The sequence below is a fragment of the Penaeus monodon genome, chromosome 11, assembly GCF_015228065.2.
Source record: "Penaeus monodon isolate SGIC_2016 chromosome 11, NSTDA_Pmon_1, whole genome shotgun sequence".
Lineage (NCBI taxonomy): Eukaryota > Metazoa > Arthropoda > Malacostraca > Decapoda > Penaeidae > Penaeus > Penaeus monodon.
In genome coordinates, this window is record NC_051396.1 from 34571665 (window position 1) to 34583986 (window position 12322).

A 12322-nucleotide genomic window follows, 5' to 3' on the forward strand; every position below is an offset into this window, starting at 1 on the left:
AGTTACACTGTAATACGCCAGACATATTATTTGGTGAAACCAGTAATTAGTAGAACTGAAGGTGTTTTCACCAGATATCCACTGCCCTGCTGCCGAAAGTTTCACCTCAACCCTGGTATAGGGAGCTAATAGGGTGCTATCCTTGTTCAAGGGAACCCCAGGGTGCAGTTTATTGCCTTACCCAGGACAAACATATACATATCATCATCAATAACGGTATGCTCATGTTTGAGCAGCCGTGGACCTCTCCACCATCCTTCGCCACTCAACTCGATCCTGCGCCTTTCTTTCCACTTGTACCATCGACAACCCGCAAATATCTTTGATGTTGTCGCTCAGTCTTGTCTTCGGTTTGCCTCTTCCTCTGTTTCCTATCACCATCCCTGTCAGCAAGTTTTTCTCAATACTTTTACTTCTCATCACATGACCAATACACTTTAATTTCCTTTTGTTCAAGGTGTCCAACAGCCGGTCTTTACAATTTATTTTTCTCAGCACTTCATCATTCGTTTTCTTCTCTGTTCTTCAGCACCCAACACTCAGAACCATATGATGCAATTGGGAAAACTAATGAGTTCAATAACCTCAGCTTTATCCATAAGGTAATGCTTCGGTCTTTCCAGACAGTTCAATAACCTCAGCTTTGTCCGTAAGGTAATACTTCGGTCTTTCCAGATGTTATTGAGAGCAACTGTGGCATTTTTGGCAATGGTAATTCTTCTTTTTATCTCCGGTGAATCATCATATGTATTAGTTAAAACAGCTCCAAGATAAGTGAACTCTTTCACATTTTCCACAACCATTCTATTGATTGTAACATGTTCATCATTGTTCATTGCCGGTTATCTTAGAATCTTCATGATCTTAGTTTTCTTGGCATTAAGAAACAAGCCAGCCTTTTCACTTGCTTCTCTAACTTTATCTAGTAGCTGTTGTAGTTCAGTGATACTGCTGGCAATCAAAACTATATCATCGGCATACCTTAGATTTGATATTTTGTATCCTCCAACATCTACAGTTCCTTCAAAATTCTCCAGAGCACCTCTCATAATTGTTTCAGAATATATGTTAAAGAGGTGCGGAGACAGAATGCAACCCTGTCGCACTCCTTGTCTGACTTCGAACCATTCTGTTAACCCATTAGTGGTTCTTACAGTTGCTTGTTGTTGGTCATACATGGCTTTTATTAGTTGGATGATGTGTTTTGGAAACTTCATATTGTTCGTGTTATTCCAGAGGATATCGTGATCAACAGTATCAAAAGCTTTCAAGTAATCGATGAAACACAGGTATAGGTCTTTCTGATGTTCTCTGTTTTTCTCTATGATCAATTTCAGATTTAGAATCTGGTTTCTGGTACCTTTTCCAGGGCAAAAACCTGCTTGTTCGTCTGCAATTTCTTCTCTTAACTTCAACTTCTTTCTTTCAGCAATAATTTTCAACAAAATTTTGCTGCTGTGACTTATTAATGCAATTGTCCTGTTATTGTTGCATTGGAGTGTGTTACCTTTTTAGGTATGGGAGCAAAGACTGATTTTACCCAGTCTTCTGGCCATCTTCTTTCATTCCAAATTTTTGTACAAAGTTTGTAGAAGAAGTATTCAACACTTTTGCCAGCATTCTTGATTAGTTCCACTGTTATTTCATCCATTCCTGGGCTCTTGTTATTCTTTACTTCTTTTATGGCTTTTATAACTTCGTCTAGCAGTGGCGGTGGTTCATCTTCGTTGTCACTGAGTGTAATTAATTAATGTTATTCTTTTTGTATAGGTTGGAACAATATTGATTCCATCTATCTTTGACTTCTTTTCCATCACATAAAACAAGTCCATCTTCAGTTTTGATAGTGTCCATTGTAGGTTTAAATTTTCGTGTGATGTTTCGTACTCCTTGGTAGAGTTCTTTAGTTGTCTTATTGATAGAACAGTTTTCAATTCTCTGGCAAGTTTCCTTTATAGGTGAGTATATATATATATCACATTCGAATACATATATATATGTATATATGCACACATATACATGGGTGGGTACTTTATGCGCAAGGTGATGTGAAGCGATGATAGTGTTAATTGATTGCATGCCTTCTCGCTTGCAGTAGCCACCAATGGCTAGCCTAGTGTGAAAAAGGGAGCAGCTCTGCATAAGCCCCCCCTGCCAGTTCATAGCCTCTCTGTCATCGAGACTTCTGCAGTGCTTCCTTGTGGCCACCTTATGGTGCCAGCCTAAACTGGGGGGGATCTCAGAGCAGCAGGAGGCCCCAGAGGTATGGAGCTATGGCCCATCAGTGTGTGGCACGCCCTGGCTCTGTCCCAACTGTCCCTTAGCCACCCTGAGGTAATTGGGTGGCTCAGGGGAGGTGGGCCTTGCCAGCCCTCCTCCGCCCAGATGCTCACCGGCAACCACTCAAATGAATGGATATGCTGGGGGGAAGGGTGCTGTCCCTCCTACCCAGCAATCAAGGCGGGCTGTGGGTCCCGTTGGGAGGGCAAATGTCTGGGCGCAGGATCGGAATGAAAGTTACTTGTCCCGCCTGCGCCAACCCACCATGAAGATTGTGGGGTAAAACCCTAGGGAATCCCACAGGCTGACAGGGGCTCCCACAGCCTGCCAACCCCGTTTATTTGGGGCATCGCCTGAGGCTTAACCTCAGGCGAGCTTTCTGGGTAGGCGCTTGTAACATCCAGTCTTTGTAGCAGGATAAGTGGTTACCTCTGCTATAAAGGGAATTGGAGCGATTTGGAGTTGAGGTGGCTACCCTCTCGGAGGTGAGAAGACACAATCAGTATGCGGCACAATCAGTATGGGTGGGTACACCTACTACTGGTTGGTCTGCAGTAATGGTCACCACGTCTAGGGATTAGTCATAGCCATCTTCAGCCGACTTCAGCCCTTGGCAGTTGAGGTGACACCAGTTGATGAGCGTATTATGGCATTGAGGCTGAAGCATGCCTCTGGCTTCATGTCTCTTATTACTGTATATGCTCCTTCTGATTGCAAACTCGATGTGAAAGAGGTGTTCTACGACAAACTCTCATCTGTGGCAGACAATTGCCCCCGTGAGATATTCGCATTGTTCTGGGCGACTTCAATGCAGTATGTATTTTTTTTTTTTTTTTCCAAGTGCCCTATCCCATAAGGATGTTGGCGTACATGGATTTTCATGATTTTTCTTGGCAATTTAGAGTGGTGGTTTGCCATTGCCTTCTGCCCGGTGTTTTTATCGAGTCACCATCTCTATTTACCTGGGTCTGAGACCGGCACTGACTTGGGCTGGCTTGCCCACCCAGTGGCTAGGTAGGCAATCGAGGCAAAGTTCCTTGCCCAAGGGAACAACGCGCTGGCCGGTGACTCGAACCCTCGAACTCAGATTGCCGTCGTGACAGTCTTGAGTCCAATGCTCTAACCACTTGGCCACCGTGGCCTCTGTATATATGTATGGAAATGTATTTAAGAATCTATATATGTATATACCCTTCAGTTCTACTGATTACTGGTTTCACCAAATAATATGTTTGGCGTATTACAGTGTAACTGTTTTAAAGCGGCAGAGATAGTTCCTCCTAGTTAGTTGGAGACTGCGAGTTGAGAAGGAGCCTGGGGGATTCCACTCAACTTTTATTTTCTCATGACAAACCTCTACATCAATGATTAAATACAGAAATGATAATTCATACCACATCGCCCGTCGCGTGGGTTATCAAGGGGCGCGTTATTCAGTGGGCAACCAGGCTGACAATGTTAAATATGCATCTGGAAGACAAAGAAGATAAAAAAAAAACATGTCCAATTAAGAAACACATTAAAAATCGGAACGTGGAACGTAAGGAAAATGAAAGAGATGGGTAAATTACATACTGTCTGTAACGAAATGGATAGATACAACATTTAAATACTAGGAATATTCAAATTCAAATTCAAATTCAAACACTTTATTCCATTAATTACAATGGGTATTCTATTTACATATATATTATTTACATTATGTAATAAGATGTTAGATACATAGATATTATACAATGTTTGTTTAACAAGATTAGACAGAACATTAATATCACAAAAGACTGAAATATCGTGCTTGGCTTGATGTTTGAACGCCTGATGTCATTGATATTTCAGTAGATGTTCTTTCACTTTTGTTTTAAATGTCTTTTGGTTGGAGATATTTCTAATATATTCTGGTAGTTGGTTCCAGATCACCAGTCCTCGGATTTGCATATTTCTTGCCCCGGTTTCTGTGTTCGATCTTCTGATATATAGGGAGTTATTTTGCCTTGTATGGACACCTGTTATGTTACCTGTTGTTTGTATAGGTAATAGCCAGTTTGGGTAATTTCCTTGTATGATTTTATGGATTAGAATACATGTGTTTATAGGTGTATTTCTGATGTACTTTTAGCCTTTTAGTTTGTTTATATTTCCTAGTGCTACTCTTGCCGCGAAGTTCTGTAGTTTTTGGGTCCTTTGTATTTGTGTTTTGTTTGTGGAGCCCCAGATGTTAAGACAGTAATTAATGATACTAAGTGCTAGTGTTTGTATAACAGCAATTCTTGTTTCTGTGGGTATTTTATTTTTGATGTGATTTAAGTATATCAAAGTGCCATTACTTTTCTGTAGATATGATCAATGTGTGTCTCAAATGTCATGTATCTATCTACGTGTACCCCTAGATTTTTTACTGTTGTGTTGGGTTTGATGCAGCAACCTTGGAAGTCTATAATTGTGTCTGTGGGTATTTTTGCTATGTTCTGACGGCTGCCTATAAAATACATTTTGTTTTTTGTGGATTTAGTTTCAGGCCATTCATATCGAAGTATTTTTTTGCTTCTGTTAGGTTTGTTTGGTTTTTCCTATCAATTCATTTAGGTTGTTAACAGAGCAGCGTGAAGGAATTGAGAGTCGTCGGCATACTGAATAAGAAGACAGTTTCTTACAATTGATGACAGATCATTAATGATATATAAATAAGATTGGGCCTAGGATGGATCCTTGTGGAACACCGAACGAAAATTGGTTTGCTTTGATGATACTTTTCATGGATTTTGACTGATTGTGTTCTTGCAGACAGGTAACTTTTGAACCAAAAATGATCAATTTCGTGATTTGTTAGTTTCTTTACAAGTAATTCATGGCTGACACTGTCAAAGGCCTTCGATAAATCACACAGAGTGAGCAAATTGATCTGGTTGTTGTCTATATTTTTATAAATTTCATCTGTGACTTTTAATAATGCTGTTTCGGTTGATAGTTACTCCTAAAAACCGTGTTGTGTGTTTAGATATAAGGTTATTCTCCAAAATGATGTTAATTGGTTTGCAACTATTTTCTCGAGAACTTTAGATATTATTGGTAGTATAGTGATGGGTCGATAATTATTAATTTCGTCTCTGTCACCGGATTTGAAAATAGGTGTTATGATACCATGTTTCCAGAGTGAAGGATAAACACCGGTGACTATGGATGTATTAATAATGACTGTCAAATAGTATGCAATTGCTGGTAAACTATCAATTATGAAACGATGTGCAATGCCATCCGCTCCCACGGAGTTCGTCTTTCTTAAGTGTTTTATTGTCAGAATAATTGTTTCTACTCCTACTGGCTGCGGTCTGAAAAAGTTTGTTGTAGGCCTCGTTTTCGTTTATGTTGTGTTGATATGTAGGGGCGATTGTCTGTTCATAAGTGCGTCTACCGATTTCTGCAAAGAAGTTATTAAAGTGTTCTATGTTGTTTATGGAAATGTCTGTATTTTGTTTCTCCTTAGGTACTAGTGTATTTACTAGTTTCCATGTTTCGGCAGAATCGTTTCTACTTCATTGAAATTTACTTTTAAAGTAATTTGTTTTCGCTCAAAGGAGGAGTGTTTTCACATTCCTCTTCTTATGTTTGTATTCAGCCTGCAAGGCGGTGTCATATCTGTTTATTTTGAGAGCTTTATGAGTATTATTTCTATCATTTATGGCCCGCTTAATGTTGTCACTTATCCAAGGGGCAGGAGGACGTTTTTGTTTTAAAAGGTGCGGAGGCATCGATGCCGTTTTTTTTCACATGTGTTAGAATATTTACTTGTCTGTTCACGTCATCTGTTGTTAAGATCTCTGAGAGTAATGATTTGTTGGCAATAATATGTTGCAGAGTAACTGAGGATTGTATTGTGTTTAAGTCGCGAGAGGTTTTAGTGACTGGTTTTCGCTTTGGTTTTTTACATTTATGGTCAAGGTTAAAAGCTTGTGATCTGCAATGTGGCATGGGACAGCGTCTGTGTGAAGTATGATATCGGGTCTGTTTGTTATTATAACATCTAATATGGATGAGGTGTTTTCTGTAATCCTTGTAGGTTTCTTTATAAGTTGTTCTAGTTTATTTTTATTGATTATCCCATGTAACTTTGCATTTGGTTTATTTAGATCGTCATTTAAGTCACCTAAGATAAAAAGAGGTTTTCTCTTTAGTGACATTTCTCTGTAAATATTCCAAATAATCAAAAGATTCTATGGTGGCATGAGGGTGTCTGTAGATTGTGCCGACGAGGAAGGAAGGGCACATACTGCTTTGTACGGTTACCCAGATGTCCTCTACAGAAGTATGATTTACAATTGTAGAGGAAATCTTATTTGATTTAAGGGTATCGCTTACATATATGCAGACTCCACCTCCACGTCCTGCATCACATCTATAAACATGAAAGTTTGGGATGCTGATGAAATTGCTTGATATTTCTTGGTGAAGCCAAGTTTCACTAATACACAAAATATCAATATTTCTCTCCTTAATTAACAGTTTGATTTCGTCGAAATGACCGAGGAGGGACTGTGCATTAATGTGTTCTATTCTGATAGTGTTTACTGGTTTGCCCGCCGGATTTGCAACGTCAAACATTCTGTTCGCCGTTGTACTTGTTTCTGTTTAGGAACACTTTTACATTGGTGGGAAAGACGTCGGATTCTAGGAAAAGATCTGGTTTATATCTTTGCCCCTTATAGTGACTGTGAAACTGGAGTAATAATTATGTGTCATTTTAGTTTTTAAAAGCTTTCACATTAGAAATATGGTTAAATTTATTTCCAGGAAGTCTTCAATATCTTCCTCTTGCGTGTCAGGGTGGCAACTTGTAATGTATAAGTACACTACCTTAGGTCGGTCGGCGCCTTGCAAGGGTTTTGGCGAGTGGCGTTCCTCCCTTGTTTTTCTTCTTTGTTTTCGAGAGTTGACAGGAATGAATCCTTCATCATCCTGCGGCTGCTCGTTTATTTGTTGCCGTGTTTCCGCTCGATCCGAGTAGTTGTTGATGACTAGTTGTGGCGCTTGTGGATGTAGGAGGGGAAGTAGGAGGGCGGGTACTCCAGGCACGTGGTGGTGTGTCGCGTCTTCCCAGTGGCGGTTTGGTGGAAGATGTTTTTGCTTGTTTTTCCTTTTACTGTTTCTAACGTAGCTTCTTCTTGGTGTTACTTGTGTTGAAGCTTCGTTCCTCATCCTGGTTGCAGACGCCTCAGCTTTGTTATTGGGCAAATGCTTGCGTGGCTCCGGACGAGGGGTGGCTGGCGCGTCAGCAAGGTCGTGAGTGTGCTGGGTCGGAGTGGGTAGAGAGGGAGAGGGTAGAGGGGACGGAGTGTCGGGGGAGGGTGATGGGGGTGGAGGGGGACTGGGAGAGGTGTTGTTCGTGGGTACTGCCGTGGAAGGTGTAGGAGTGTGATTTTGTGTAGATTCATTTTGTGGCGTAGTGGTAGAGGACATTCTGACAGGGGGAGGGGATGCGAAAGGGAAGGATTGGTAGGCAGATTGATCGTGGGCAGGGGTTGGGAGGTCGATGTACGTGCTGGGATGGGGTAGAGAATGTTGTGACTAATGCTTCCTTTCGCATTCCTGCGGCCGAGAAGGCATCGCATCTTGGCTAATCAAACTGTTTATTGCAGATTGCTGTTCGGAGAACATTCCGATCAGCAAATCAATTTTATTTTCAATAAGATCTTGATTGATGAAGGAGGGTTCGTGTTGTGTTTGTGTATCTCTGTGTTTTGATTTTTGAAAATTTTTCACAAAAGGTGCAGAAATACCTGTTTTCTTTGGAGGTGGAGACCAATCAGTGGCTGGTGTGTCTGTCGTTGTTGTAGCAAACACTATGTTGTCCTTTTTTTAAGCACTGATCGATCATGGTATGCACTATGAAGTTTGTCATCCTTTTAATGTCTTTGGTTATATTTCTTGTTCTTCTAGAGTCTGATATATGTAGAATGATATTGTAGGCGTTGTCGATCTCGTCCGGGCTGTACAGTTTCCTGATTTGATCACATAGAACCATCCGAGCCCAGGCTTTTTTTGTGGCAATAAAGCATAGGATTGTGTTCAGCACTATGGTTATGTTGCCTAAATGATACACGGCCTTTCTGTCTGCACTGCATTCACTGTTTCCATTTATCTGATTTGTTTCTTCATTGCCCTCACTGTTATCACTGCATTTGCTGGTTTCGTTGTTATTTCTGATCGGGCTGCTGTGATTGTCCGGGTTGCTGAGTCGCCCTTTGCCCTGGGCAGGGGGGCAGCCTTGACCCTGGCTACCGTGGGGGTGCCCATCGTCATGGGCGGGGGAGCTTTGACCTCGCTGCCAAGGGGCCCGTATCCTAGGGCGGAGGTCCCATTACCCTGGGAAGGGGGCACGAAACCCTGGGCCAAGGGTCCCCTTACACTCTGGGGATGAGAGCTCGGGCTAGCTGCCCGAGGAAGCACCGGGGAAGCTCCCTGGTTGGCCTCCTGTGACCCGGGGGGGGTAGTCAGATTTCCCTCTGACTCTGCGGGACCATGAGATGCCATGGTTTGCTGAGCTGTTAGGCGGCTGCGGAGAGGAGGTAAAAACACGTCCGTTCACCACGGCGGCTAGACTCAGAGAATAAGTGAATAAGTGAGACCAATTGGAAAAGTAATGGAAGTTTCAAAACAAAAGAAAACAAGACAGTTCTTTTTTCTGGAAAAGAAGAAGGAAATTATAGTCACGGAGTTGCTATGATTCTCACGAAAAAAACTGCAAATGTACTAATTGGGTACAGCCCAATAAATGATCGCATTTTAAAAGTCAGAATACAAGCAAAACCTCATAACATTAGTATTATACAATGCTACGCACCAACCAACATTGCAAGTGATGAAGAAATGGAATTTTTTTATAACTCTCCAAGATACTTTAGACACAATCCCTAACAGAGATGTAAAAGTAATCATGGGAGACCTCAACGCCAAAGTAGGCAAAAATTATCCAAAAAATGACACCTGTGGAAAATTCGGCCTTGGAGATATAAATGAAAGAGGTAAAGATTTCATTGAATTCTGTAGTACAAATAATCTAGTTATAGCCAATACATTGTTCCAACACCACCCAAGACACTTGTACACGTGGTTTTCACCAGACAAAAGAACACGCAACCAAATTGACTACACTGTGCTGAACCAAAAATGGAAAAGTTGCATAAAAAAATGCCAAGACAAGACCTGGTGCCGACTGCAACAGTGACCACTAACTACTAACTATCGACTTTCAAATAAGACTCAAAAAGATGGAGCGTCTAACACCACCTCTAAAGCTCGATTACAAAACTCTTGGTAACAATTACAGAATTACAGTGTCAAACAAATTTGAAATACTCAATCAATGTGAAGATGGTAAAACCCCAAATGAGTTGGGGGAAGAAGGAAAAGAACTCTTGCTGAGCACTGCTTAAGAAACTATCGCCAAAAAGAAAAAGAGAAATTCCCCCTGGATATCTGAAAAAACAATAGGTGAAATTGAAACAAGAAGATGCCTAAAATCAAAGGGTATCAATAATCCAGTTGAAAAAATAATTTACAAAAAACAAAATACAAAAATTCAAAGATTATTGCGACAAGATAAGGAAAAATATTTAAATGAACATTGCCAGAGAATTGAAAACTGTTCTATCAATGAGACAACTAAAGAACTCTACCAAGGAGTACGAAACATCACACGAAAATTTAAACCTACAATGGACACTATCAAAACTGAAGATGGACTTGTTTTATGTGATGGAAAAGAAGTCAAAGATAGATGGAATCAATATTGTTCCAACCTATACAAAAAGAATAAAGATCTAACAACAACATTAATTACACTCAGTGACAACGAAGATGAACCACCGCCACTGCTAGACGAAGTTATAAAAGCCATAAAAGAAGTAAAGAATAACAAGAACCCGGGAATAGATGAAATAACAGCAGAACTAATTAAGAATGCTGGCGAAAGTGTTGAATACTTCTACAAACTCTGTACAAAAATATGGAATAAAAGAAGATGGCCAGAAGACTGGGTAAAATCAATCTTTACTCCCATACTTAACTCCAATGCAACAATAATAGGATAATTGCATTAATAAGTCACAGCAGCAAAATTTTGTTGAAAATTATTGCTGAAAGAACTAAGTTGAAGTTAAGAGAGGAAATTGGAGACGAACAAGCAGGTTTTCGCCCCAGAAACCAGATTCTAAATCTAAAATTGATCATAGAGAAAAACAAAGAACATCAAAAAGACCTATACTTGTGTTTCATCGATTATGTGAAAGCTTTTGATACTGTTGATCACGATATCCTCTGGAATAACATGAACGATATGAAGTTTCCAAAACACATCATCCAACTAATAAAAGCCATGTATGACCAACAACAAGCAGCTGTAAGAACCACTTATGGGTTAACAGAATGGTTCGAAGTCAAACAAGGAGTGCGACAGGGTTGCATTCTGTCTCCACACCTCTTGAACATATATTCTGAAACAACTATGAGAGATGCTATAGAGAAATTTGAAGGAACTGTAGATGTTGGAGGATACAAAATATCAAATCTAAGGTACGCCGATGATATAGTTTTGATTGCCAGCAGTATCACTGAACTACAACAACTACTAGATAAAGTTAGAGAAGCAAGCAAAAAGGCTGGCTTGTTTCTTAATGCCAAGAAAACTAAGATCATGAAGATTCAAAGATAACCGGCAATGAACAATGATGAACATGTTACAATCAATGGAATGATTGTGGAAAATGTGAAAGAGTTCACTTATCTTGGAGCTGTTTTAACTAATAGATATGATGATTCACCGGAGATACAAAGAAGAATTGCCATTGCCAAAAACGCCACAATTGCTCTCAATAACATCTGGAAAGACTGAAGCATTACCTTACGGACAAAGCTGAGGTTATTGAACTCATTAGTTTTCCCAATTGCATCATATGGTTCTGAAGTGCTGAAGTAGATAGACAAGAAAAAGATCAATAGTTTTGAAATGTGGTGTTACAGACGAGTACTGCGTATTAGCTGGACAGAGAAGAAGACGAATGATGAAGTGCTGAGAAAAATAAATTGTAAAGACCAGCTGTTGGACATCTTGAACAGGAGGAAATTAAAGTTTATTGGTCATGTGATGAGAAGTAAAAGTATTGAGAAAGACTTGCTGACAGGGATAGTGATAGGAAACAGAGGAAGAGGCAAACCGAAGACAAGACTGAGCGACAACATCAAAGATATTTGCGGGCTGTCGATGGTACAAGTGGAAAGAAAAGCGTAAGATCGAGTTGAGTGGCGAAGGATGGTGGAGAGGTCCACGGCTGCTCAAACATGAGCATACCGTTATTGATGATGATATACATTGTTGCCACCTCGCTGTTCCTTCGCACCCTCCGCATCTGTGACCCCCAGTACCTGGATGGAGAGATCGACTTCCTGCATTGCTCATTCTCCAAACTGGGCTACCCTGGTCATGTTCTTGACGTCGCGTTATCCAGGGCACGGCGTACCTTCTTCCTCGACTCTCCTCCTAAAGAGACTCCTCACCTGGCCGTCCTCAGCCTGCCCTATACTGAGGAGATCTACTCTCTCCATCGCCCTCTTCACCCTCTTAACTGTAGGCTAATCTTTCGCCAGGTGAACACTCTCCGTCGCAACCTGGTCCATACCAGCCTTCCCTCTACCTCGAAGGTGGGCACCTATGCTGTTCCCTTTGCCTCCTCTGATAAGCAGTACTTTGGCGCCAGTCTCACCAAGCATCTGTCTCAAAATAAGTACGCTGTATCCAGGGGACACAACAACAACGCCATCAGTGGGACACTGGTCCTCAGATGGACTGGTCAGCGGCACGGATTGCCTTTCCTTCCACTGATGTCCACGCCCGCAGACTAGTGGAATCCTCCCCAATAAAGCTGCTGCCTAATTTCAACTTGAACAACGGCTTTTCTCCTGCTGATAGAGTCCTTGCTTCCCACATCCTCCGCCTTCTCCCATATGCCGGCCACCCGGCGCATAGTCCGCCCGATCCTTCGCTTCCATTCTG

General features: G+C 41.1%; 1 protein-coding gene across 1 annotated transcript in view; it reads left to right on the forward strand.

Annotated features, from left to right (window-relative positions):
* The first annotated feature begins 10777 nt into the window (after window positions 1-10777).
* Window positions 10778-12322, forward strand: part of LOC119578567 (charged multivesicular body protein 7-like) — a 12777-nt gene continuing 11232 nt past the window's right edge. Inside the window, exon 1 of the mRNA XM_037926135.1 lies at window positions 10778-10816. Within this exon, the coding sequence (XP_037782063.1) occupies window positions 10778-10816 (39 nt within the window). The remainder of the gene's footprint in view (window positions 10817-12322) is intronic.